We start from the raw sequence: 26664 nt of genomic DNA on the forward strand, positions 1-26664 counted from the left end.
GGGGTGAGTCACCCGCGCCTGCTGGCCCCGACCGACAGCCCCGGCGGTGCCCGAGACGCCCGCGGAGCGCGCCTCGGGGAAGAGGGACTGCCCGGCGCCGGCTTGCTGCCCAGCGGGGAGACCACCGCCGCCGCCGCTCCTCGGGACCCGACCGGAGGCGATGAGGTGCCTGCTGGCGCTTCTGCTGCCGGGGCTCCTCTGGAGCCGGGAGCTCGCCCCGAAGCCGCCCTGCGAGGAAGGTGAGGGCCGCCGGCTCGGGGAGCCCCCTTTCCCCCTCCACTCCCACCCCGCGGGAGCCTTTTTTCCTCCTGGACACGCGTCAGGCAGGGCACGTGTGAAGGCGCTCCGCCTGCCCCTGGAAGGGCTGCGCTCTTCGCCCGGGGCTCAGCGACTGCATCTTCTCTCCTCCCCGCAGGCACCTTCCGCGAAGCCCCCTGGCAGAACTGCGTCCCGTGCGATCTGTGTGATGGTAAGAGGGCGAGGGGGTTCCGGGGCCGCTTTCGTGCCGGCTGGGCGGGGAGATCGGGCGCACGGGCGCCCCGGGATTGCCCAGCCCTTGAGCCTCCCCACCGGCCTCCTGGGGGCGAGCTCTCCGGGCTGGACGGAGCCCCCCTCCTTGGGGGGCAGCCTGAAGGCTGGAAGGGGGGGGGGAGACCCTGCCGCTTCCTCCTCCTCTCCCTCCTCTTCCTTAGGCGACCACCGGGAGTACGAGCGGCGGTGCAACGGGACGGCCAACGCGCTCTGCCGGTGCCGTCCGGGCTTCCTCTGTGGCGGGAATGCGTGCGAGCGGTGCCTCTGCTCCGCGGGACAGGAGCCCACGGCGGAAGGTGCGCGGAGGACGGGGGGGGAGGGCTTCCCTTGGGCTGCCCTGCCCGTGAGTACGGGGGCGGGGGCGGAGGGGGAATGAATCCTGGGTGTCCGGGAGACCCGCAAGCATCCCACGTCCCGGTGGGCAGGACAGGGGGCTGGCGATGTCGATGCCCGGCGCCCTCCAAGTGATGCCCGCCTGTCCCTTTTGACCCCACAGGATGCCGGAGTTGCCCTAAGGGGACCTTTAACAACCAGAGTCACGCTCCGTGCCGCCCCTGGACACGGTAAGCGTATTTTTCCCCACCCTTTCTCACGATCAGAGGTTTTTGGTCTGGCCCACGGGACGATCCCTGTTGTTGAACGCACCTTCCCCGGCAGATGCCCGGAGGGCCACATCCTGACTCCAGGGACAGAAAAGACCGACGTGGTTTGCCGTCCGGGTCTGGAGGAACCTGGGACCACCGCGCCACCGGGGGTCGTCTCCACGCAGATGCGCTCCGAGGGTTCGTCCTCCCCTTTTCCCTTCGCCTCTTCCTCTCTTCCAGCAGGGAGTTCCCCTGGCAGTGGTGTTTAAGGGGAGGGGGGATCTGGGAGAGGGAGTTGATGTAAGGATGGTAGCAGGGTAGGTGCTGCCGAAGGGAGTGGTGGGGCACCTAGAGAGGAAGGAAGGGTGTAGGGGGGGTCATGGGGGGGTCAGTCAGTCCTTACAGTTTGCAGGCTGTCTTGAGCAGTCATGGAGGGAGCAAGGCGGTGGGGGGGGGAGAGAGAATGGATGGAGAGAGTCCACCGGGAGATGACCGCTCACCCGAGGGACCCATTTGATTCTCCCTGCCCCCCATGTCACTTCCCCCCCCACTTCTGCTTCCAGCATCCTCACCACAACTGCCAGTTATGATGGAGGATCTTACTCTTTGTGCGTTGCAGATTGTTGTAAAACAGCTCAAATCAAAAGCAAGAACTCAAACCCAAGGAAAAATGCCCCCACAGGTCCCTCCCATCCAGGGCAGGCAGTCTTTTCTCAGGGACCAGAAGCTGGGCCTTGCACCCCCCACCCACCCACCGCCATTTAAAGGCTGACCCTTCCCTTCCTTGCTTGCTTCCAGAGACGGACAGCCGGCTCCTGGCGGTCATTCTGGCCCTGCTGGGCGTCTTACTGCTCTGCTTGGTGTTCCTGCTGCTGTCCTGCGTTTTCTTCCGATCTTGGGCCCGAGAGACCTTCCGGAAAGGTGAGGACCCCCCCCCTTCAGACTCCCTCTTGCAGCTCCCGACTGCCCCTCAAAAGAAGGGTGGGGCACCCCTATCCTAGGAGCCACTGGAGCGCAGAATCGGGTCCCTCCCCGGCCCCTAAGCCGACTCTCCCCCACTTCAGCCTTTAAGAAGACAAGCTGTTTGCCGCTGGGTGGCGGCTGAGATGCTGACCTAAGAGGGAGACCACCTGTGTCCAGGGTCCTGATGTTCCAGGCGGGTGGAGGAAGAGACTGAGAGGGGAAGGGTGTCCCCTGGCAGGATGGGCGCCGCCTCCTCTGGAGGCCCGGAGCTCAAACCTAAAAGTCCTGGAAGAAGCATCTCAGTTGGCTTTCCTTCTTCTCCATGAGAGGAGGAAGAGAAGATGCCCCATGCAGGAGGGAGATGCCCGGGTGGGTACGAGGCAGGATAGTCATCACCCAACTTCCCTGGATTGAAATTGGCCTTTAACCACCCTCTGGATCAGGACCGGGCATGGCAGGCCCATCGGGAGGGCATGACAAGAGCGCGGCAGCTCTTCTTGCTGCTTGATCGCCTTCCACCTCCAGGAAGGCAGAAGCCCCAATCAGCCTCCCCCTCCCAGAGATCAAAGCTCTTTGCTCATCCCAACACCGCCTCCTTTGGTCTGACCGAGATCTGCTAGGAATCCAGTTCCCTGTGTTTTGGAGTTTCCCTGAGTCTTGATGGCCCCGGGTCTGATCCAGGCCATGGGGCTTCTAAACAGCCCTTCTGTTACCCCACACACAAACACCTTTGTTCTGGGGGGAAATCAAGGAAAGTTCGTCTGGATGGACAGATGAGCTGGACAGGTGTCTTGAGGATGATCTTCCCAAGTCCTCCTGACTCTCTGGAGCTCCTGCCCCATTGGAGGGAAGCCATGGGGCTCAAGACCCTTTTGTGTTGTGCTTTTGGGGCTTCCTCTTGGGGCGGAGGGGTGTTCCTGGGCAGACGAGAGAGCCTGGCCGTCAGGGCCCCAGACCTCTGCCTGCTGGCGTCAGTGCTCTCACCTCTGGCCTTCCTTTCTCCCATGTGCTCCCCCCCTCCGCAGGACCCCCGAAACAGCTGGCCCAGGAGGTGGATGACTGTGTCTACCGCTACCCCGAGGAAGAAGAGGGGGAAGGCTCCGGCACCCCTTGCCTGAAGGGAGAGCTCCTTCTTGAGAAAGGGCCTTAGCTCCCCTGCCAGTTCAGAGGAGGAAGGAAAAGGGCGGGGCGGGTGGCCAGGCTGGGGCACAAATCCCTCTGTCTTGCATTTCCTCTGATTTCAACCCCCCCCCCAACTCTCCCCAAGTCCCTTGAGAGGGTTCAGCAATGGCAGACAGGTTGTAGTTCTCCTCTATGGGGAGAGAGGCTTTATGCTAAATAAGGGGGGGGGGCTTTTCTGGCCCCAGCCCGACCTGTCCCCTTCCCACTTTATAAGTAGCTTTTTTCCCTTCTTAGAATCCTAGAATCAGAGAGTCAGAAGGGGCCTCTAAGGCCATCAACTCCAACCCCCTGCTCGATACAGGAATCCCAATCAAAGCAGATCTGGCACTTCTTGTTGTTTAGTCGTTTAGTCATGTCCAATTCTTCGTGACCCCATGGACCAGAGAAGGCCAGGCCCTCCTGTCTTCCACTGCCTCCCGAAGTTGGGTCAAAGTCATGTTGGTTGCTTCGGTGACACTGTCCAACCATCTCATCCTCTGTTGTCCCCCTTCTCCTCTTGCCTTCACAATTTCCCAACATTAGGGTCTTTTCCAGGGAGTCTTCTCTTCTCATGAGATATCTGACAGAGGGTCATTCAATTTTCTCTTGAAAGCCTGCAGCGCTGGAACGCTCACTCACCATCACCACTTGAGGTCATGACTTCTGTTGTCGTACTGCTCTAACAGTCAGGATTTTTTTTCTTTACTGTAACCTTGGGATCTGCCAGGGACCCAGTTTCTTTTAGATGAGTCTGGCCAACGAAGAGCAGGGAGACAGGGGGAAGTGGCACCTACTGCTTTGTGTCTCAGACCAACAGGGAACATCCTAGGGGACTTTTGGAGGAAAACCTGCCCTCCACCTTTGATGCAAAAGCTACCTCCTCTGGCTGTTATTTTGGGGAAGAATGCTTTATGGGTGAGAAGGGTACCCCCCCCCAGCCACCCGCCCTGGATCCTCCTATTAACTAGCCTATCTGACCAAGTCCGGCATCTTAAATGCTTAATTTTAATGTATTTTTAATACTTTGAGTTGATGCTTATTCATATTTTATTATTTCTGTTCTTTGTTATATTAAATTGTTTTTATAGGTTTATATATATATATATATATATGTTGTAAACCACCCGGAGTGGCCTCATCCAGATAGGTGGCATAGAAATAAATGAATAAATTTTTTAAAAAATAAAGGTTGGCAGAGGGGGTATCCAAATGTCTCTCTTATAGTCTTGGGTTGGTCAGGTGGATGTTGAGTCTCAGGCATTGATGCTCCTTGGGCTGCTCCCCACACTTCCTCTCTCCAAACTTCCCGCAGGCGAACAGAGGAGGAGCAGCCCAAATCCTCACCCTGGCCTCCTCAATCCAGCTTTCTTATGGCTAGTTTTACAATCGAGGACTTCCTCCCACCCATCCCCAGGCTGGCACAATTCTCCCTCTGTCCTGGAGTCCAGGCGACAGTGTTTGTAGTGCAGAAATGATTCCCAACGATCTTGGTGTTCCCCTGCCTTTACGTGAACCAGCTTGGGTGGTTAAGCTCCATGGAAATGTCTCGGGCACGCTGAGGTTGGGGGCTTACATCTCTCGGTCACACAAGGGGCCCCGGCAGCAGTGACGACTTCCTCCCAACCCACAGCCACCGCTGGCCTTTCACCTCAAGTAGGATGTGTGCGCACGGCCGCGCACCACCCCACCGCCGATGCAGCGCACCGGCAGACATGTGGGACTACAGTTCTATATTTATATCCCACCAAAGGCAGTCAGTGGAAACACTCGACAACGGAAGATTGCTTCCGTCATCATCCGCCAGCAGCACTGTGAACTTTTTCGAGATCTTATCGAGCCAAGAATCTGCCCACCAGCCATCGCAGGGACTGAAAAGGGGAGGGTTCTTGCCTCAGCTCCTCCAGGCGCTTGAGTGGACCTGGCCCTGAGATTGAGCCCACCCTCGGCAGCTGGAAAAAACAGCTGCAGGCAAGCCCTCCCTTCTGGAGGTCTTGCAACTGCTGGGGCTTGCAACTGAAGGCTGGGGCTTCCCTGATGGAGTTTGTTTATCTCCCATTGGGTCTTCCATTTTCCCTGCTGCCTTCTCCAACCCCTCCTAGCAGGACCGCCTTTCCGCGTGGTGAGAGTTGCTGGGTCTTGCCATGAGATCCAAACAACAGGTTCAAGTAAAACTGCAAAAAGGTATAACCTTACAATGCAAGGAAACATTATAGAGTACAAAGGCATAATTGATTTTAAAATGGATGGAAGTACCGTATTTTTCTGTGTATAAGACGCGCCTCTTTCCAATCCAAAACTAAGAAATAAAAGTGGGGCTTAACAAGTCTAGGGGGAAAGGGATCAAAGTGTTACAGGATCGCTTTGATCCCTCCTCTCCCCTCCACTTGTTTTTATTCTCTCCTCAGCTTACATCCATGTATAAGACGACCCTCAATTTTTAGTCTGAAGATTTTAGACAAAAGTCGTCTTATACTTGGAAAAACATGATATATCAGGAAAGAAGGACAGCGTTACCCCCTTTCTCCTCCCAAAGAGTCCTTCTTTTGTGACCCACACCATCCGGGCTGCCAAGGGCCTCAACAAAAGTCACGAGGGTGAGACCCACTTGCTCCCAGTGCCAGGAGAAGCATAACACTTGGAGCCAGTTTCTGGAGTGGCGCACAATTCTTCACTCGATTTTGAACAAATTCAGCACAAATGGATTCTCAGGATTTCTGAACCTGTCTCCCAACATCTGGGCCACTGTTGCATTTCCAGATTTATACCCAACGAGCCTCACATGTGTGAGCAGCAGCACAAGCAGGCCATGCAACCAGGCTCACAATCACACACGGCCAGCACCTCCACAGATGTTCACAGGCGGGGGAAAGGTCAAATCATACTGGTTGATACAAATCAGGGTATTTCCGACACGCTTGTGCAAGGTTATGTCAAAAAGGATGCTCAGTGCTATGAAACGTCAGCAGAGAGAGGCTTCCGTTTGAGAAGCCGGGTGAATCGGGGTGAGGCTGAAACAGAGGGGAGGCAGATGCAGAAAGACGGGTGCTTCTGCTTGTTTGCTTTGTTGAATCGCCAACAGGGATTTAGCAAAGGGGCAACATTATTCGGGGTCACCCTGTTGCAAGCCCCATCTGTGACTTGGGATTAGCCTAAGAACCTCAAAAGAGCCCTGCTGGATCAGGCTGAGGGCCCCTCTCGTCCAGCTTTTGCATCTCTCTACCTTTGACCCTTGGGCAGGTGGTTCAGGGAAGGCACCTTTCTGGCAGGTGCAGGTGAGGCCAAACAGCCCCAAAGTGGCCAGGGACCTTTATTTAAAACACATACGCACACACAGAGAGAGAAAAACACATGTAACAGCCCAGAGGGAACACAAACACGAAGGGGAGCTTGGCGAAGCTGGGCCCATCTGCCACCAGCTCCTCTCCAGGGCACAAGCATGCAGGAGACATGCATAAAAGTACAAACACAGAAACATACGCCAGAGAACTTCCTTTTGCCGTAATGCAAAGAAACCTCAAGGATTGAGCACCAGGTTTGGCTTCACCCCTCCCAGCAGCCCTCACTCCTACACCAACGTGTGTTTCTGGTCTGGCAACGCCCTAGCTGTGGTCTGGGCAGACTTCCCACCACATCTGGAGGGCCACAGGTGGCTCGGCCACCTTCCCCCTTGAGATCCGGACCGGCCTCTGGCCAGAACGAGCTTCTCCGGCTCGACACGGTGGTCCCTTCCCAGAAACCAGGAGTCCTTTCGCTTGTTCAAAGCAACCTCTCTGTTCACGGGCTTGGCTGAGCCTTTCCAGGGGCTGCCTGCTCCCTCCTCGTCGTCTCCCGCAGTTGAGGATCCCCCAGAAGAACCAAGGACTCAATGCTCCAGGACCACACACGAGCAGGCAGAAAAAGCGGCAGGCAGACAAGAGGAAATCACACCCCTTCCCCATTGGGGCCCCACGTGTCTCCCAAGAGGTGGCCCCCCACAATGACATCACTGCTGCCTTGACTTCAGATAAGCACCCGAAAGAGGCTTTTCCCCCCTATGAAGGTCCAGTGAATGCAGTTTCTCCAGGAAAAAGATCCAGGCTGGCAACTATGGCAGGACCCCGCCAGGCACTCCAATCTTGGGGGGCGGCAGCCAGAGGCCCATGCGTGAGGAGCCTCCTTGAAGGTCTGTGGGGGGCGGATGAGCAGGGGTGGAAATACGACAGAAACGTTTCCAGGTGTCCACATACGCCCGTGACCGAGGGCCACGGCCATGCCAAGTGCACTGATCCCTCTTGAAACCCAACCGGCCGCTGCCTGGCCTCCTCCCCGAGGCCCTGTGATGCAAACCCTACGCCAAAAGGTAGTGGCGTGCAGGCAAGCCCGGGGCCCCCCGAGAGACCAGGCCTCCCTGGTCGGAGTCCCTGCTGAAGGGGGCGACGCTTCTCGACCGCTCACTGTTGCTTGCACCCTTCCTTTTTGTCCCTCGGTTTTGGGTGGCCCGCCTTCTCCGGCTGTCGTTTGGTGGGGGACACGAAGGCCGGTCCTGCGAACTCATCCAGGTAGTCGAAGAAGCCGTCCACGGGAACGGGGTGGACGGGGGTGGCAGCTAAAGCGGAGGGGGAGCAAAAGGAGGGGAGGGGCTCAATGAAAGTCTGCCAGGAGCAGCCTCCGCCTTTGTCTGCCCCACCCCACCCCAGCTTCTGGTCCCCCCCACTCAGTCACCTCCAGTTCCCCCCAAGCGTGGGCTATGGCTCTGCACAGATCTCTGTCTCCCGAACGCCGTGTCTCCAGACACATGGCCGTCTAGCTGTAACAGTCAAGACAGCATTTCAGCGAACGAATCCTTGGCAGCTTGGAGGGGGGCTGGAGATGAACACCCTCTGCTGGACTTTCTGCACGCTCTGAGAAGGGGCTCTGTGCGCACGCCTTCCGACGCACACGAAGCATGAGCGAGGCCTCCTAGCAAGCTATTCAGCAAACGCCCCTGCCGGTCCTTCTGTAGGGAGAGCAAAGCTTTTTCTTTCTCCGGGCGTGCAGTGACATTCTTTCCACTCAGGCGAGAGGATGCTCTGAATCAGCCCACGCAGAACACCCTAAAAGCGGCCAGTGTGTGAGGCAGGGAGGGGGGGGGAATAAAGAGCCCCGAACCAAACCTGGGTGGATCAGTGGCCGGGCTGAGGCTACCTCGCCCCCCCCGAGAGAATCAACCCTTTCCCTCATCATACCCCCAGGCTCAGCTTGGGGGTCTTTCCATGTCTGGCTAAGCACGAATATCACCTCTGCAGTCTGTGGGGAAGGCATTGATGGCTCCCCCCCCAGGCAAAGCTCCTCACCTCGGAAGCGAGCCGCGGTCGGCAGAGCGACAGGGCGCTCAGCCCCTCCTTTGGCCTTGAAGGTCGGATCCAGCTCTTCCACAATGTTTCGGCAAAGTTGTGGCGGCCTGAGGGAGGAACTCCGGTCAACCAGCGAGCCACACGTTTTTTTTGCACAGGGAAGAAGCCACCCCCCCCTCTGGGAGAAACGTCCCAGGATGTTTCCGAGACCAACGTTCAAGGGGGGGGGGGGCGCGGATCTCTGAAGAAGCAAAGCGCCAACCCCTCTTCCCCACAAAAGCCACCCCCCTTGCTGCAAAAATAAAAAAGGCTCTTCAAATTTCACTCCCCTTCCTTAAGGCAAGGAACATGGTCCCGGGTTCAAGGCCCCACCACCCTTTGGTCAAGAGCGCAGCACAAACGGCGGAACGTCCAGGGTTTCCCGCCTGAGCACTCACTCGGTCGGCGCCGCGGGACCTCCTCTGGTGGGGGTCTCAGATCTCTCGAGGGGGTGGACTCTCCCGACTGGGGGGGCAGCTCTGCCGCCGTTCGGCCGGGGTTCCTCATCCTGACGAGAGACCAAAAGGGACGCCGTTCCAGCAAGGCAAAAATGAGCCGGCGGCGGTTCTGGTGGTGGGTGCACGGATGTGGGGCTGCTTGAAGGGCTGTGAAGAGACCCTCAGGCCCTTTGGGAGGGAGGGATCTGGTTGGGAGGGGTGGGAGATCTGGTTGGGAGGGGTGGGAGATCTGGTTGCCTCTGTTCTGTGTATTTGCAGATGCTCCTACAGCATCCACGAGCCAGGTTGCCCCAGTGAGGGTGTGCCTGAGCAATGCAGGGCCATGGAGTGGAGGTGGGTTTTTTTCCCCCTGGTCTGGCAAACATGGGCAGCTTGCCCACCCCCCAGTGGGGGGGTAAGAACCACCCCTGCCAGGAAGGGATTCCTCCTCCTTTCCTTCCTCAGATGCGCTTGCTTAGAGCGATCAAAGAGCCAGGCTTTGGGGAGGAGGCGCAACAGAAAAGGACATTTGCCCCCTCCCCTTCCCTGCCCCTTTGCAAAGCTGAGACCTCTGCGCGCACACTCCTGCCCTGGGACTGCCAAGGCTTACCTCGTGGCCATGGTGGCCGCTCCACCTGGGCGCAGTGCGTCTGCCGGGCACCTCTTCACCCCCTTCTCGCTCGTCCGCCGACTCCTGGGTTGCGCTCCTCCAGCGCGCCTTCAGCTCTTGGTCCTGCATGTATCGAGCAATTTCCTGGGGGGGAATTGAGGTGGATAGACCCATCACTCCATGGCCTCTGAGCAGTCCCAAGGGGGAACAGAGGGGCACCACCAGTGGCTGAGGGTGCCGTGCCCCAGAGAGGAAAAGAGAGCCAGCCAGGCCCCTTGCCATGCCCAGGCTAGGCTTCACCTTAGGCATTAGCCGCCTTGGACAACGATATTCTTTCAGGTGGCTCTAAAACCCCCACCTTCACACCCACCCAGCTACCTACAAATTTGGGTCCCTCCGGCTGGTGGAGGGGCAGGCAGGTGGGGGCTAGATGCTAGGGATCAAGGCTTGACCTCCTGATACAGACGCTGGGACCACATGCAAGGTGGCTTCCTCCCACGGAAAGGGGATCAGGCCCACAAGGGGGCGCTGTGGAGCACAGGCAGGTTGGGCCCAGGATGCTTTGCTAGCACCCGGCGTGCCGGTTCAGCGCTGTTGTGCTCGCAGCGCTTGGGAAAAGGAGCGTGGGAGGAATCATGACGCCAAGGGTCTCGCTCTGACCCAGTCAGGAGGAGACTTGAGAGGAAAGCAGAGCACATAGGGGGGGGCTGCCACCAGACCTTTCCCCTTCTTCTCCTCTTCTTCCTCACCTCATCCTGAGCTACCTGGGCCGCCCGATAGTCATCGTTCCTCTCCCGGTTCCTCCTGGCTCTCTGTGAGGAGGAAAGACGTCCCGGATCAGAAAAGAAATGGGGCAATGGAAGGGCCACAGAGGAACCAAGAACCACAACCCATCAGAAGGTTAGCCCTTCCTTGTGGGAGCTCATCAAGAGAATCCCACTGCCCCTTCGCAACCAGCCATCGAAACCTACGACTTTTACGGATGGTGGTGCAAGCCGGACAACCTGCTACGAGGGCGCTCAGCGGTTCCTTCTGTCCCTCAATCACAAATTTGGGACAAACAGCCATGTTTTCACATCTGGACAGGCCTGGTTTCTGACGGGCAAGCACAGCCCCATCCTTCTTGACCCTCAAGTTGCCCAAACCACTGGCTGTGGGAGATAAGGGAGAGGGGGAAACGCTCACGGTGGCGCGGGCGTGCTCCTCCTCCTGCAGCCTCCAGGCCAGCTCTTCATCCTGACGCAGCTGCTCTTGGCTCTGGAGGTTCTCCTCCTCCACCAGCCAGGCCAAGGGGCCGATCCGGTTGTCTGCGCAGAGGCACAAGGTCAAAATGTTGTGAGGAATCGTTGCGGAAGAAGCCATGGGCTCCCACCACTGGCTGATCATGCAGACACTTGAACCGCCTGCAATCTTGGGAGTGAAATCTTTCACCCCCTTCCGACTGCAAATGAGCAACGATCAACGAGAGAGCCCGCACCTCGATGGCTTGAGCCCACAGAGATCTCAGGGGCCTGCAGGGGAACAAAACCTCTCGGAGACCTTAGCTGTGAATCATCTTGCAGGCCTCTCCCAACCAGCAGATGGGAAAAATCAAGCAGGCATGGGCCAGCCACTGGCGTGTACCCTATGACGGTGACTTGGTGCCAAAGGCAGTAAAGCTTCCTGAGAACCGGGAAACCCAAGGCAAAATATCTCCGTGCGGAGATGCCTTGAATGGGACCGGCATCTTCTCCTGCCTGTACCTCCACGGCACCCCTTGTCTGTGGCCCCAGAGCCCATCAGAGAAGCCCCCTCCCGCCAGCAGCTACCTGGTCCCTCCTGTAAGCTCTGCAGTTTTTCCTCCTGCTGCTGACGGGTTGCCTTCTCTTCCTCTTGCAGACGCCGGGCAAGCTCCTGCGTGCGGGAGATAAAAACGTCCACTGAGGCCCACACAAAAACCAGCTGCCGCCACGAGCAAGCAAGGGGTAACATCGACCTTCTCCCGTGGCCTGCAGGGGCTTCCTCGGCACCCCTCTGTCACGGACGGCCTTCCCCGACTTGAACACAGACCCAGCCAAATTGTTTTGGCTTCATGATCTGGCAATTCCTCTGGTCCCATATACAAAAACAGGCAGGGGAAAAGGAAGCTTTGCTATGCTGGGCAACACCATTTATGTAGCCACTCTCAACAACCTGTGACCACACACAAAGCCAAGCAGCTGGGGTAGAATCGCAGAATGATAAAGTTGGAAGCAGCCTTTAAAGCCATCGAATCCAAACCCCTGCTCAGTGCTGGAGGACAAGTCAAAGCAGATCTGGCAGAGGGTCATCCAATTTTCTATTGAATGCCTCCACGAGCTCACCACTTCCTGAGGTCATCAATTGGGTTCCATTGTCGCGCAGCTCTAACAGTTAGGAAGTTTTTCCTGATCTTCAACCGAGAGCCGGCTTCCTCTAACTTGAGCCCATCGTTGCACGTCCTGCACGCTGGGAGGATCCAGAACAGATCCTGCCCCTCCTCTGTAGGACAGCCTTTCAAGTTTTTGAAAAGTGCTCTCTTATCTCCCCTCCACCTTCTTTTCTCAGGGCTAAACAGGCCCAGTTCTTTCCATCTTTCCTCCTAAGGGCTTGGTTTCCAGCCCCCCTGATCCTCCTTGTCGCCCTCCTCTGAATTTGTTCCAATCTGTCAGCATCCTTCTTGAAGTGGGGTGTCCAGAGCTGGACACGGGACTCAAGAAGAGGCCTAAACAGTGTTGACAGAGGGATGTTTTTTTGTTTAAAGCATTTGACCTGGAAATGTGCCATGCATTCTACCCACTGCTTGCTAAATTGATCTCTTTGCATGGGGACGGCTGACCTGGCCAGCTTCCCATCCTTTGACAATTGTGTTTTCCACTGCTTGAAATTTATCATGCATTACCTGGATTTATAGCTGTGCCTCCTGGTTCTCCCCCACTTCCTTCTTGGGGGTGCGTCCCCCCCCCCGTTCCTGGCTCCATCAGGACCGAAGGAGAGGCTTAAATTTTTTGGCCACTAGGGGGCAGCAGCTGCCAGCCATGAGAGGCCACCCCGGTGCTGAGCACCCCAGAAACTGAACCCTCTGCGGGCAGGAAGAGAGCCCCCCAAATGCACCCCTTTCCCCCCAGGAGCCACCTCAAAGAGTGAAATGGGGGGGGTTGTTCCAGGTCCCTGTTTTCCTCCCCAGGATCAAATCCAAACCAAAGCTGGCCAAGCCGAACCGTTCTTCCTACACCTCGTTTGGGAGGGGGGGAGAGTTTTGGGTCAAGATGGAGGAAAGAAACACAGAATGCAGGGGAAGACCAGCCCAGTTGGCTGGCTGGGGGTGGGGTGGGGGTCACCAAGCAGGACACAGAGCAAATCTTAGGATCCAGACTCTGCAGCGGGGGAGGGGGTGTCCTCCAAAGGAAGCACAGGAGAGGGGGCAGCCTCAGAGCCCGGCATCGGAAAAGCCGGACGTTGCCTCCAGGCGCAAGCGAAACAAAATCCCTGCTCTCTGCCCGTTCTCTCCACTCCATGGGCCTCCAGGCAAGGCAGCCTCTTCTAGTGGCTTAATTTTTGGCCAGCGACTCGTATGTGTCCGTGCACGGGGAGGGGGGCGATGCAGGGCGTAGGAACCTTCCCAAATCACTGTGGGATCCCAAAAAAGCTGGCCCACACACAGCCCAAGTGGGCCATGGGGCTGACCTTGGCAGAGTGGAGCAGTTCTCCTGCACTCCTCATTTTAAGCAGGATTGGTATGTCCGCGCAGGTCTCACGCCGCCGGCTCACCAAATCCGGGGGGAGGTGTCCCCCGAAATCCGCGTCCTGTTTGTGACTCCCTCCCCATAAGCCAAAGCCGGCCCCTGCCCCACTTGCTTTCCAGGACAACAAACTGCTACAAATTCAATGAGCCTGTGTTGCAATGGGGGGGGGGTGTCAGGAAGGCAGACGCTGGGGATGATGGTGGCTGTGATACAGGACTCCTTTCCCCCCTTCCCTTGGCGACCTCCAGGACCACTTCAGCCTCAGGTCAAGAAGGGAAGGGGGGGCTTGGCTGCAGGTGCAGCGATGTTTTATGCCACCCATCCAAGCCCAGCTGCGATCATCCTCCGATGGGCGATCTCAGGGAGCAGATGGGGAGGGGCTGCGGCGCCTCCTTGCCAGGCTTTTCCTGCCCCCCCCACCTCCCCGAACCTCCCCGTGGTCCAGAAAGAGGTTGGTGGAGAGGGAAGCACTGGCCATAGAACAAAACACCCCCATTGAAACTGCCCCCCCCCCCACGGGATGACAGAAAGGGAGCCGACTTCCCGGGAAAGCTAGGGGGTCATTCTTCCCTGGAGGAAATGCTTGGGCGACCCCTTGGCACCGAGCCAATTTATTCTCGCCCGATCTGCTGCGCACCCGCACTCGGTTCTTTCCCCTTCAACGGACTCCGCCGGCTGCCTCTGCGGATTTGCTCCGGGGAAGGCGAGGGTCGAGAGCCGCCCGCAGGCTTGATTCCCGGGCTGCGGCCGCCTCCCATCTGGTGGGACTCTGGTCTGCTCGCAAGGGATGACCCGAGGTCAGTTCCTGCATTTGGGCCATGGCCAAGCCTTGGGAGATAAGCCCGGTCAATCCCACGGAGGCCAGCCTGGTTAGGGCAAGGTTTCTGGGTCAAGAGGAACTCATCCATCCCTTGGCACTTTGTGGCAGAGGCCATGGGGGGCTGCAAAGGGGGCGGCCTCGGCTCTTGAAGGAGGGGGGCTTGGGTGAGACTGCAGACCTCCAGATCACAACCCTCAGTCCAAACAGAGGCGGCCGAGCATAGCCAGTTCTGACCAGCCCTCCTGGTTCTGGAAGCGTATGCAGGATTCTTCCCGATGGAGACCCCAACAGTTCCCTTTTGGGGAGTCTCCCCTCCAAAGACCAACCAGGCCTGGCGCTGCTTAGCTTCCCAAATCAAAGGGGATCCAGAGCAGAGGGAGGTTTTCTCATTTTCTCTGCAACCTACATCGGACGTCCTAAGCAGGTTCAAACAGTCGCCTGGCCTTTCTCACCCGATTACTCGTAAACATGTTCCAGCCCACCAGGTGGATCCGATGCATTCCAGGTGCAGATGATGACCCAGCACAACCGCCCAGATTTCGATCTCCAGAAAGCCAGCAGCTGCTCAGACCCTTGGCGCCTCCATCACACCAGCAACAGTAAATGCCCCCCCCAATCACACCAGCATTGCAAGGGACAGTGCTGTGTTTTGAGCTGGGGGGGACATTCCTGTCTCTTTCTCCCCCCCCCCCGCAGACGTTTGTGACCTCAAATGCCCTCCTGACAGCTCTGATCTCTGGCTTTTCAAGGATTAGACCAGCAGCTTCTCCAAAAGGCTCACGCTTTCTAGGCTAATCCCCCCTGGAATGGCTCCGTCTGCCCTACATAAGACAAAGTAATCCTTTTCACCCAAAAAGAGTGGCGGGGAGCCGGCGGCAGTGGGACCTGGCCTCACCGGAATTTGCTAAGACACCTCCAGGACCATCAGCTCAGCCACCCACCCACCCCAAGCCGGTCCCAACCTGCTGCGGTGCCGAGCCGGGGCAAAACCCGGGGGGGGGGGGGAAAGGAAGTTACCTGGTCTGTTTGCTTTCTCCGGTGGCCTTCTGCGCCTCTCCGCTGGGTCTCCTCCCGGATGGCGTGGGCTGTTTTGGAACCGCTCTCTTCGCTGCATGCAAGGGAAGGAGGAAAGGAGAGATCCATAAAGCAGCCTCTGGCCTTGGAAGTTGCTCCAGGGAAATGCACACACTTTGACCACAAGGAATTCACCGCATCAAATGGCGCGCTAAAGCCCAGCAACCGATAAATCCCTAGTGCGCTAAACTAAAGCCTTTTCCCCTGCCAGCCAGCCACCTCTCTCTCTCCTCTTGTTACCCTTTCCTCTCTTTTCTCCCCTCTCTGTCCCGCTCTTCTCCATCCCCTCGGCTTCCCCCTTTCCTCTCCCTGTTCCTCTGCTTCTCCCCTGCCTCAAAAGACCAAGAATTGCTGCACGGAGCTGAACTCCCAGTCAAAAGGCATTTTCATCCGAGTCTCTGGCTGAAGTTGAGCGGGTTGGTCGGCCGAGGAGGAACACAAACGGTACTGGAAATGAGTCCGTTGAATGCACATGGAGCCTCATGGTGCGGCGGTTAAACTGCAGTACTGCAGCCCCAACCCTACTCACGGACCTGGGTTCAATCCCAGCTAGCCGGCTCAAGGTTCGCTCAGACTTCCATCCTTCCGAGGTCAATAAACCTGAGTACCCAGCTTGCTGGAGGGTGTGTGTGTGTGTGTGTGTGTGTGTGTGTGTGTGTGTGTGTGTGTGAGAGAGAGAGAGAGAGAGAGAGAGAGAGAGAGAGAGAGAGAGAGAGAGAGAGAGAGAGAGAGAGAGGCCACTGCTCATGGGAGTCTGCCCCCGATGGGCCATGTTGGCTGTGGGACGATGGGAACTGTAGTCTAAGACAGAAGAGAATTGGGCCACCCACCCATCCTCCGCGTCATCGCAGCAGACACCTTTTCTCAGAAAGGAAAAGAAGGGGCTGGCTTACCTCGGCTTCTGCTTCCGGGAGACCCTGAGCCGGCTCACTTGGTCCTCCATGTCCTGGAGGGTCTTGGCGATGCGGATGTCCTTCTGGACCAGCTGGTTCCTCTGAACATTGGAGGCGTAGTGCTGCTCAACTGGGGTGGGGTGGGGTGGGGAGATGGCAGGAAGGGAGACGCATGGTAAGTGCTGAAGTCTAAAGGGCTGTGATGGCCCCCTTCACCCTGCAGATGCCCCCGTCCCACCCCAGCAGCCTCTCTTGTGGTGGGGGGGGCAGGTAGAGGCTGGGGCATGTCCCCAGGCTGGAGAGCCCTCGATACCAGAGAAGAACCCTCTTCTTCCTCCATCACCACCACCATCCCCATGGACTGAAGCCTCCAGAGGAGCTGCTTCCAAAGCTGCAGCCTCAGGAACACAAAGTGGGGCTATTCCTGGGATAAAGGGCTCAGGAAAGAAGGCTCTGAGCATTGCCTCTACAGGCCTAAGAGGGAAAGGAGTGGGTGGGTGAGTGAGTGAGTGAGTGAGTGAGTGAGTGAGTGAGTGAGTGAGTGAAGGAAGGAAGGCTTCCTTCCTTCCTTCCTTCCTTCCTTCCTTCCTTCCTTCCTTCCTTCCTTCCTTCCTTCCTTCCTTCCATCCTTCCATCCTTCCATCCTTCCTTCCTTCCTTCCTTCCTTCCTTCCTTCCTTCCTTCCTTCCTTCCTTCCTTCCTTCCTTCCTTCCTTCCTTCCTTCCTTCCTTCCTTCCTTCCTTCCTTCCTTCCTTCCTTCCTTCCTTCCTTCCTTCCTTCCCTCCCTCCCTCCCTCCATCCCTCCATCCATCCCTCCATCCATCCCTCCATCCCTCCATCCATCCATCCATCCATCCATCCATCCATCCATCCATCCATCCGCTCCTTCATTTCCTTGTTCTGAGCCCTAGGAAGCCAATGCGCCCCCCCCAAGAGGATGGGGTACCACACCAGCAGTTGATTCCTGGTGGGTCTTCTCCAGAGAGCAACAGCAAGAGCACTGCTGACGTTCTGAGGCCCCATCCTGCCCCCTCTTCTCCAGAGTGGCTGGAGGGAAGGGGGTAGGCCCTTTCTTTCAAGGTGCCAGCATCCAGGGCTTCCAACCCACCACGGCCCCCTCCCTCCTTCCCTCCACCACCCCAGACTGATGCTCATGGCCATGAATCATGGGTGGGAGGAAGGGAGGAAGGAAGGGGGGCGGGGTGCTTTGAATCCTCCCTCCCTCCCTCTTTGCGACAGGAGGAGAGCCTTGACGTCACGGAATGATTCACGAGCAAGAGTCGTGGCCAGGCAACGGTGGGCGCTGGACCAAAGAAGGGAGCAGGTTTTCCAAAGGGCTGCCAAGAGGCCGCCGCGACCTTGGGAACGTCCCTTAAAGTTTACCGTTGTCGTCACCTGCAGACATCGATCTGCTGGATGTACTGAAATGCTGGGCTCCATTTAATCAAGGAGAAACATGAAACCTGATGCGAAGCTCGCTGGCTCCCCCCCCCCACCGTCCCTTGATCATCTGAAGGGTCTTTGAAAAGAGCTGGCGGTCCCGCGGTGGTCAAAAGCTGGAGCATCAGCAGCACCCCTTTGCAGGAAAAGCCAGAGACCTGCTTCTTCCCACCCCGGCTACCCTTCACCCAGCCTCTCGGCTCTTACTCTCTTGCTCCTGCAGGCAGTAGGCGAAAGCCCCGTCTTCCAGGATGGCGAAATCTCGGCAAACTGCGGGGAGAAAAGCAAAGACAGCCGGGCCGTGAGAACATTCGCACCCGGCTCTCATCAGCACAGGAGACCAACGGGGAGGGGGGCCTCTCTCAAGCCCCCACCCACCCCGCGAGGTCACAGAAGGTGTGCCACTCGAACCACCGACCTCCAGACCTGCTGATCCAATAGGCAGAAGCAGCCTCTGCTCCGCATCTCAGGTGACTCAAAGCTTGGCTATGGCACCTGGCACTATCCTCGGAGGGCAGGAGAGAAGGCAGCAGCTCAGCAAGAACCCCTCCTTCCCAGGGAGACAGGCAGCCAGCCTGAGGCCACGGCATTTCCACGCAGGAGCACTGCCAGAAATAGGGGTGTGTGTGTACGGCGGAGACATCCCCTCGCCTGCAAGGCTGCTGCTCTCCCCCCCTCCACCTCTTCCCCTGCCTGAAAGCTGTGCAGCAGCATTCCAGGCCTCCCTGGCCAATGGGTGCAGCCCCAAAAGGCGGCTCTGAAACTCCTCCACTTGGGTGCGGCCGACACCACAAGAGTGCAAGGAACAGGGGCGGGGGGGGGCGGGGAAGGGAGAGGGAGTTAACGTGGGCCTCCTGGCTTCCAGGTGAAACTAGGGTTCATCAGGGATGCCTGTAGGGGGGAGGCATGGTGGGATCTCTTCCTCCCCCTTCCCACAACCTTAAATGCAACAGGCCACATGGCAGTGAGCAGGCCTTCTGCTTAGGAGCCATCAGGCAGCTTCTCCTCTCCTCGCTGGAAAAAAATGCCCATGGATGCCTTTGATAGCCATGGCTGACTAGTGGAGGGCAGTAGGAGGGTGGAGAGGACCTGAAGGGAGGGACTGTGCCACAGCATCCCTACTGCCGGTCCCAGGGAGCACCTCTGCCTCCAGGGGAACAATCTAGAAAGAGACTGGAATGGTCGAGAGAACATGCACATAGACACGCCAGCACTGAGCCATCATAGCTCATCACAAACAGCAGGAACACACTCTGATCTGAGGCCCAGGAAGAGGAGCCCTCCCATTATGGCCGTGACTGCCCATCTGCCCGGTGAGCCAGCTAATTCCAGGGAAGGCCTTCATTTCCTCCTGCTCCCCCTTTCCTGCAGGCGCCGGGTGGAACAGGACAGCTAGCAAAGTCTTAGCAGCAAACGTGCAGCAAAGTCTTAGCACGACAGTAACCGGGCAGTACTTCTCAAAAATGATTTCCCTTTTTGAAAATGCACCCTGTTGTCCTTAAAGGTTATGACATGGAAAGTCATAACCCTCTTGCAGGAACAGCGGTGAATCGGGATGCCTACCCCTTCTAGCCGCCCAAGTTGCACCTGGCCACATCCGTTCCACGCCGACTCACACAGCCATCAAAGCACTCGCTGCTCTGACGTCCAACCCGTGGCTTCCTTGCCTTTAGAGGAAATCGGTGGCCTCTCGAGTAATCCTGCCTTCCTTTCCCTTCCCCAGGGATTTTCTTCCACAAACAGGAAGTCAAAGCTTGTAAATGGAAGAATCCGGGCAAAGTGCGGAAAGCCGGTCCACGACACGAGAAGGTCCCAAAGAGGCACCAAGAATGTGCCACGCTTTGCCAGCCACTCAAATAGCTGGCTCATCCGGCAGATTTCTCTTTGGGGTGGTTTTTTTAAAATGATTGTTATCATGCCTAATTAGCGTGCCATCTTCAATCAGCCCTCTTTCAGCTTCTCGTGGGCACACCCAGAGAGGCAGGCAATGCTCTCTCTGATTTGATTTTTTTTTCCCAACCAGGCACCCCCATCCTCCACCAGCGACCCACCCACCCCATATGCAGCCTCTAGGGCTGAAATGGGAGGGTAACCCTCCAGAAGGCTGAGGAGCGGGCAGGGGTGGCAGGACTGCCCCTCTGGGCCAAAGCCTCAGGAGGCAAGCCACGCTGGGTGTTTTTTTCCTTCCGGAAATGGGTGTGCCCATTTACACCGGAGCAAAATCTGTCAGCTCAGCCCAGGCTAAGATGCTGCCCTGCCAGGGTCTGATTCTCTTCCTCCTCCCTGCTTATCTTCATCCCTGGAAGGTTTGTCTTTCCATGTCTGCAGAAACAGACGGGTTTCCCGTCCACCTAGAATCTTGGGTGCTGGAAACAGGCTTAAATCTGCAGTCTAGCTCATTAGCTGGCTTTGCTCCTTAAGCTTAATTCTGCAGCTCAACGTCTCCTTTGAACTGGAGAATAACACCGGAGAGAGACGGGACTTCCCTGAAGGGAAGCCTTTTTCCCCGTTGATTGAAACAGGGAACCTGTTGGGACACACCTCGGGTCTGCTCCCTTCCCGGGCGTTTTTCTCACCCTTTCTCATTTTATTTATCACCTTGCTGACATCCGGCTGGACACCAAAGCATCCCAAAGCGGGCTGCAGACAGCAAAGCAAGTCAAAACATGTTCGTAACAGGGTGGAAAGGCTCGCCCACGTCCAGGCCACACAAACTGTAGCCCCGAACCCAATCAAGCCACAGTTGCGACATCCCAAGGAGAGCCAAGAGCTGGGGGGGGGGGTCAATGAAGAGCCAGCTGGGACCCCCCTGGGAGGGCATTCTGCCAACCGGCTGGCACAGAGCAGGGCACCCTCTCAACACTAGCATCCAACAGATGTTGTTCTTTAGCTGAATCTTTCAGGCTATATTCGTAAGTGACCAGGAAAATTACAATGGCTATCTTGGGGAAAATCATCACGCTGGCCAAATTCTCTCTCTCTCTCCCTCCCCCCCCCCCAGCTTGTATTATATCACAGCCTACCTTCTTGAACTGGAGGCAAGCGGGAACGGTCGATCTGAATGCCCGTCATCGTCATCTTCAGTGCTGGGGCCGCCGCACGCCGGTCATCCATCGGTTGCGGTTGTCGATGGCGGTCAGCAGCAGTACACCCGGCCCCTCCTGAGAGCATGGCGGCCCCCCTGCAACAATACCTGGGATGAGATCAGGATGCAACATGGGAGGGTTTAGAGACATTTCCCTCACCCTGGAGGAGCTCGCTGGCTTTTGGGATCATTGCCTGGCGTGTGGGGGGGGCGGGCAGGCTGGTGGTCCAGAGGGGCAAACATGGCACTCATCTTGGGGAAGGCAGGGGGTGCCTGAGAAATGCCCCTTTGTGTTGCCCGCCAAAGGCGTTTCAGAGATGGAGGGAGGAGAAAGGGACAGGAAAAGCTGGATAGAGCTTCCAACGGAGCTTCTTTGCCAGGTAAGCTTAGCCACATGAGGGAAATCTGTTCACCTCCTTTTGCCACTTTACTCCCACCACCCAAAACAGCTTCCGGCCCATTTCAGGCGACTGGGGAGGGCAAAATCCAAAGCCTAGCCTTTCTGCGCTGCCCTGGGAGACTTCAGGGCATGCAGAGGGAATGCAAAATGTATTTCTTCTGAAGCGCAGCCAGGAAGGCCCTCCCTCCTTTCCCAAAGGCACTGTGTTGCTTATTTAATTGATACCCCACCCGATTAGAGAATTGGCATTACTGCGGGAGGTGTACAATGAGGAAAACCGCACAACCCCCCCCGCTCCATTCCCATAATAACACGACAAATCGCAAGGGCGCTACCACTGACTGAAGTGTGGTGATCTTTAGAAAACCTAAATTTCGAATGCCAGAACTAACATCATTTCAGAATAAGATGCTCTTAAAGCTGCCTTCTTGTCTTGTCTCGAGAAGGATCTTGAATTTCGGAAGGCGTGGCGCACGGCACACCTTAGCTGGTTGTTCTGCAAAGCGAGGGCTGTTGCCAAGAAGGCCTGTCACCTCCTCCGTCCCTCGCTAGCTCCCCTTGGTGGAGCCACTTTTAGCTTTGCGGACTGAGAGGCGTATGCGAGCGACACGGTGCACTGATTTTGGAGAGAGACCTTCCGACAAGTATTGAGGTCCTAGGTCCTTCGGGGTCATAACCCATACCTTAATTTGAGCACGGAAACCAAGGTAGGCAGCCTGAGACTGAGGTGACCTGAAAAAAATTTTTTTTACTGATCTCCGAGATCAGCTTGGCTGCCCCATTTTGGACCTGGTGAAGTTCCCGTACTGTTTCCAAGGGCAGCCCCTACATAGACAGCATCGCAGCAGTCTATTTCTGAAATGACCAATGTGTGTTCTAGTATTATTAAGCATTTCCTATGCACTTATGAAACACCTTTCGTTTCCAAGAGAAGTCTGTTGCCTCTGCTGGGAGAGGCAGCCTTCGGTCTGGGGAACCCACAACCCAACCCCATTGGGGACCAAGGCCTCCCCACTCAGGTCTTACTACCCAGGCAGAGATGAGGCCAAATCAGCTTCTGTTTCAGGACATGCGGCATTTGGTCTTTGAAAATGATCTGAATGGGTTTAAGGTGGAGGGTGGTGTGGCTCGGTGGATTGGAGGGGGGGGCACTTTGAATCCTCTCTGCATCTCGGAGGGGCAGCCATGATCACAGTGTGGCAGACGGTGTGTGTTATACGCCCTGCCACCACTGTGACATTTCCAGAGCACGAGGGGTGGGTGGGTTTCACACAGAAAGGACAACCATGTTTAGGGGCCCATTAAAGTGAGTCTGGGCAAATGGCTCCTCCACAATCTGCTCCACCTGGTGGGCTCCTAGGAAGCCCTGGTGCCACCCTCAGTGCCCCCTCCACCTCTTAGCTATCAAGCAGAGCATCCACCCACCCTTCTCCTGTCTGCCTGCCTGCCTCTCTCTCTCTCTCTCTCTCTCTCTGTGTGTGTGTGTGTGTGTGTGTGTGTGTGTGTGTTTGAGAGAGAGAGAGAGAGACTATGGATCAAGCCAGTGCAGAAGGGGAGGAAGGTAAGAGACACCCCCCCCCAAAAAAACCCACAGATACGCCTCTGCTCCCTTGAAAAGCAGCATGCTGCTGGAATCCTGCCTGGACCCATGGGAGGCTCCAGGAGCCCTGGGCCCTTAAACACTGCGGGCATGCAAGAGCCAAAGGCTGGCATCACAAGAAGCAAAATTCCTGCTTTCTCTCCCTCTCTCTTTGACATTTCCTTTAACGCAGCCTCCGGCAGGCAGGCAGGCAGGCGAGCGCAAGCGGCAGGCGCGCCCCCCCCCCCCGCCGACACCACCGCTGTTTCTCTGCAGATGTTGCTCGGTTCGCCTAAGCTTCCCCGGGAAGCACCCGCCGCCGGGGCTGCGCGGAGGGAGCCGCAGCTTTTCACCCAGTCAGGGCGATGGCAGCTCTGCAAAAGGGGGGGGGGGGTTCTCCTTGGTGAGGGGCTGGACGGGTGGGTGGGTGTGCGCGCGCAAGCTTTGCACCGCTGTCTTTCCAAGGGCAAACGCGCAGCAATGGGGCGGGGGGGGGGAAGGAAGCATCTCTGCCTAGCCTTCCGCCCTCCAAAGAGGCATCCCTTCGTCTTTCGCCCAGGGTCAACCTGAATACCCTTCGTCCGTCCATTCATCCGTCTCCTTTTTATTTCGCCCCCCCCCCGCCATGGGAGACCACGGACGGCTCCCCAGGTGAGAGGAGCCCGCTTCTTCCTCCTTCCCGCCCGCACCCTCTTGAATCGAGGCTCCAAAACGTCTGGACCCCCTCCCTCAATAAAGCTCTGGATGCCCCCCCCCCACAGAAGCTGGGCTCGCGAGCCCCCCCCCATCTGCAACATCCCAGGAGCGGGCCTAGAGATGAGAGGAAAGCGGGGTGGGGCGCGATGCTTTGCCAGGCAGTGTGGAGTAGGGGTTACGGTGCTGGACGGGGATCCCAACCCCCTTTGAACCCCAGTGGGTGCCCTTGGCCAGGCCGCCCCCTCCCCGACCCTTTTCCAAAGGAGAGGCGCTCATGCCCATAAGCGGAGGCTGCGGGAAAACCCCGAACGGCCGCCCCGCAGCAACCCCCCCCCCGCGCATCCCACCTCGGTGGCTCCCGGCGTCTTGGAAGAGCCCCGGGGCCGCGCCGCTCTCCCGGGGATGGAGAATGGGCTTCTTTTTCCTGGGCTCCCTGCCCCACCCGCGCCCCCCTCGCTGCTCGGCGGCTGTGTAGGGGCGTGAGCAAGTGTGCCGACCCGCAAGGCTCCCGGGTCGCGCCACCCAGACACCGGAACGCCAAGGGCAGCCCCCCCCCCGCCGCTCCTACCCGCTTCCAAGGCTTGGCCCTCCCGTCTCTCCGCTCCTTCGGCCGCCTTCGGTGGAGGAGAGCGGGCGAGGACCCCGGAGGACGGCGCGGAGACGCCTCGCCCTGCCCTGCCTCTCCGCCCGGCTCTCCTGCGGCTCCCAGGGAGGAGCGTCTCCGCCACAGGCTCCGCCCCTCCGGCCGCCTTTGGCTCGGCTCGGCTCGGCTCGGCTCGAGAGTGCTGCGCGCCTGCGGAGAGCAGCCGCCTGCCTTGCGCCCTTCGCTTCGGCGGCCCCGCCAGGGCAGCGTCTGCATTGCGCGCCCTCTCTCTCCCTTCCAAATGCCCCAAACCACGGGAGAGGGGGGGAGAGCCCAGGCTATAGGAAGGGACCCCCTCCCTAGCTTTCCTTCTCTCTCCCCCCCCCCCCGGCGCCCAGCCAGGCAGGAGGGCTCCTCGGACTTCCATGGAGGAAGGGACAGGCTGTGCGGAGCGTGGATGTAGTCATCATTACTCTTCAGGCAGAGTGCTCCGGAGCATGAGAAAAGTGCCCCGCTCATCAGGCTACACATCCTGCAGGAAACAAACCAACGCCACCAGGACAGCACCTCCACCGCACCAGGCCTTTTTTTGCATTCCTAGGGCCTGATCCTGACTAGCCTTAAAAGGAGTGAATCCGACTAGTTTATAACACACACACACACAGAGAGAGAGAGAGAGAGAGAGAGAAAAGATAGGCTTTTGCAAGGAAGTCACCTCCTTTTCCTTGAACAAGTCTGATGACATAGACTTGTCCAGGACAGCTCACATTCAAAAAAATATAAAAGTCATGTGCCACCACCTTTTTGTCTTTTTTGACTTTATATTTCGAGTTTGTTTTTACGTATAATGCTTGGAGAGCCTCTCAAGTAGGTTTCTCGTACCAGTTTGCTTGTTTGCAGGAGCATAGGGGCCCCTTTTCAGATACTCGCCCACAGCAACAAAGAGAAGCATTACTATAATCACACCAAAGACAGCGCAGGGGGCTATCCAAAAGAGATATTTCCCATAAGACTCAATAACTCAATAGGAAATCCAGGTCAAGATTGCAGGCTGAAACATCAACAAGGGAGTAAACTTAAATTCTAGAAAGTGCAGTGAAAGCTGTTGTCAAAGTACTTAGAAGAAATACACCACTGAAACTAGTGTTATTCCAAGCTACAGAGACTGAATCAATATGCCAACAAATATGGGGTGGGTGGAACTATGCCCCACAGACTGGAAATATTCAATACACATTCTAAGGAAAGGAGGTAAATGTATTTATTTTATTTATTCTTTCGATTTATACCCCGCCCCCCTAGACAGCATCTACTCGGGGTGGCTTACAAAATATTGGACCATTCCAATAAGTTTCCATGCAATCAGTGTCATGCTGAAGATTTTAGAACAAATGTGTTTACCATATATAGAGTGAAAAATATCCAGTTTTTGAGCTGTACCAAAAATTTCAGAGGAAAATCAGTTTGTTTTTCGAGATTACAGAAAAGTCATTGACTGGACAGAATGTGAAAAACTATGGGTTTTTCTGAAAGAAATGGACATGCTACCACCTCTAATTTTCCAGATTCATGACTGATATACTGTGGACTCCTGTTAAGACAAATGTGGAGAAACAGAATGGTTTTCTGGAAAAAAATGTATCAGACAAGGTCTATTTTACCTCCCCCTCTGTTCAATCTGTATGCATATCATACAGAAAGCTGGACTAGATTCAGAGGAAAATGATGGAAGAAAGTCAATGATTTGTGACACACAGATGACTCCTGGACTAGATTCAGAGGGAAATGATGGAAGAAATGTCAGTGATTTGTGACACGCAGATGACACCATCTTACTGGAAGAAAGCAGCAAGAACTTGAAATGACTTTTACAGAAAACAAAATAAGAAAGTGCCAAAGCAGGAGTACAGTTGAACATGAAGAGAAGTCAACAGTCATGACGACCACAGAAGAATGACACAACTTTATTACTGACAATGAAGAAACTGCAATACTTAAGGGATTTTGCATACCTTGGTTCAGTCATCAAACTGAGATGACGGCCAAGAAATCAGATGATGACTGAGATTAAGAAGGGGAGCAAAGATGGAGTTAGATCATCGTATGTAAGGTCTGAGACCAAGGCCAAGTTTATCACAGATATTACTGTCAAAGCTGGACAATTAACAAACAAACAAACAAAAAGCCGTATTTGAAGTGTGGTGTTGGAGAGATTCCATGGCACAAGAAGAGGGCCCTCCTAAGAAAAGACTCCACCTCCACAGGAAAACAGCAGGGAGTAAAAATAAAAAATAAAAAGGAAGAGCAGATAGGAGATGGTTTGAATCCAGAAAAGAAGCCACAGCCTTGAGTCTGTAAAACCTGAGCGAGGATGTTCCCGATAGGATTGTTTGTCTGTAGGTCAGATGGCGACAGCAGCCACGAAATTAAAAGACGCCTGCTTCTTGAGAGGAAAGCGATGAGAAACCTAGACAGCATCTTAAAAAGCAGAGACATCACCTTGCTGACAAAAGTCCGAATAGTCAAAGCGATGGTTTTTCCAGTAACCATGTATGGAAGTGAGAGCTGGACCATAAAGAAGGCTGACTGCTGAAGAACGGATGCTTTTGAATTGTGGTGCTGGGACAGATCCTGAAGCTGAGGCTCCAATACTTTGGCCATCTCATGAGAAGAGAAGACTCTTTGGAAAAGCCCCTGATGTTGGGAAAACGTGA

The 26664-nt window shown here is 56.4% G+C and overlaps 2 protein-coding genes across 3 annotated transcripts; one reads left to right on the forward strand and one right to left on the reverse strand.

The window, feature by feature from the left end:
- The first annotated feature begins 3 nt into the window (after positions 1 to 3).
- On the forward strand, positions 4 to 4412 carry TNFRSF9 (TNF receptor superfamily member 9). Of its 2 annotated transcripts, XM_072977717.2 has the most exons (7): positions 4 to 239; positions 416 to 469; positions 693 to 827; positions 1028 to 1094; positions 1189 to 1313; positions 1914 to 2036; positions 3104 to 4412. In XM_072977717.2, the coding sequence occupies exons 1-7, from the start codon at positions 161 to 163 to the stop codon at positions 3226 to 3228; spliced, it is 708 nt and encodes a 235-aa protein (XP_072833818.2). In that variant the 5' UTR covers positions 4 to 160; the 3' UTR covers positions 3229 to 4412. The 2 variants fall into 2 exon arrangements, with proteins under 2 accessions (XP_072833818.2, XP_078235205.1); XM_078379079.1 differs by lacking the exon at positions 693 to 827 and having other exon boundaries at positions 5 to 239.
- Positions 4413 to 6530: 2118 nt separating this feature from the next.
- On the reverse strand, positions 6531 to 24187 carry LOC110082468 (uncharacterized). Its single transcript, XM_072977716.2, has 12 exons — positions 23936 to 24187; positions 20631 to 20800; positions 17815 to 17877; positions 16168 to 16297; positions 15218 to 15308; positions 11446 to 11530; positions 10823 to 10944; positions 10387 to 10449; positions 9638 to 9781; positions 8989 to 9098; positions 8552 to 8658; positions 6531 to 7824 (listed from the first exon to the last, which is right to left on the reverse strand). Exons 2-12 carry the CDS (start codon positions 20776 to 20778, stop codon positions 7670 to 7672), a joined length of 1218 nt encoding a protein of 405 aa, XP_072833817.2. The 5' UTR covers positions 20779 to 20800; positions 23936 to 24187; the 3' UTR covers positions 6531 to 7669.
- Positions 24188 to 26664: the final 2477 nt, after the last annotated feature.

The sequence above is a fragment of the Pogona vitticeps genome, chromosome 7 (assembly GCF_051106095.1).
Source record: "Pogona vitticeps strain Pit_001003342236 chromosome 7, PviZW2.1, whole genome shotgun sequence".
NCBI classification, from domain to species: domain Eukaryota; kingdom Metazoa; phylum Chordata; class Lepidosauria; order Squamata; family Agamidae; genus Pogona; species Pogona vitticeps.

Bases quoted from the DNA above. Each gene is read 5' to 3' on its own strand.
- TNFRSF9 (XM_072977717.2), top strand. From the start codon at position 161: ATGAGGTGCCTGCTGGCGCTTCTGCTGCCGGGGCTCCTCTGGAGCCGG. The intron at 828-1,027 runs GTGCGCGGAGGA...TTGACCCCACAG, and splicing joins ACAGGAGCCCACGGCGGAAG to GATGCCGGAGTTGCCCTAAG. The intron at 1,314-1,913 runs GTTCGTCCTCCC...GCTTGCTTCCAG, and splicing joins CACGCAGATGCGCTCCGAGG to AGACGGACAGCCGGCTCCTG.
- LOC110082468 (XM_072977716.2), bottom strand. From the start codon at position 20,778: ATGCTCTCAGGAGGGGCCGGGTGTACTGCTGCTGACCGCCATCGACAA. The intron at 10,945-11,445 runs GTAGCTGCTGGC...GCCTCTGCGCAG, and splicing joins GAGCTTACAGGAGGGACCAG to ACAACCGGATCGGCCCCTTG. The intron at 9,099-9,637 runs GTAAGCCTTGGC...GTCTCTCGTCAG, and splicing joins GCGGCCACCATGGCCACGAG to GATGAGGAACCCCGGCCGAA.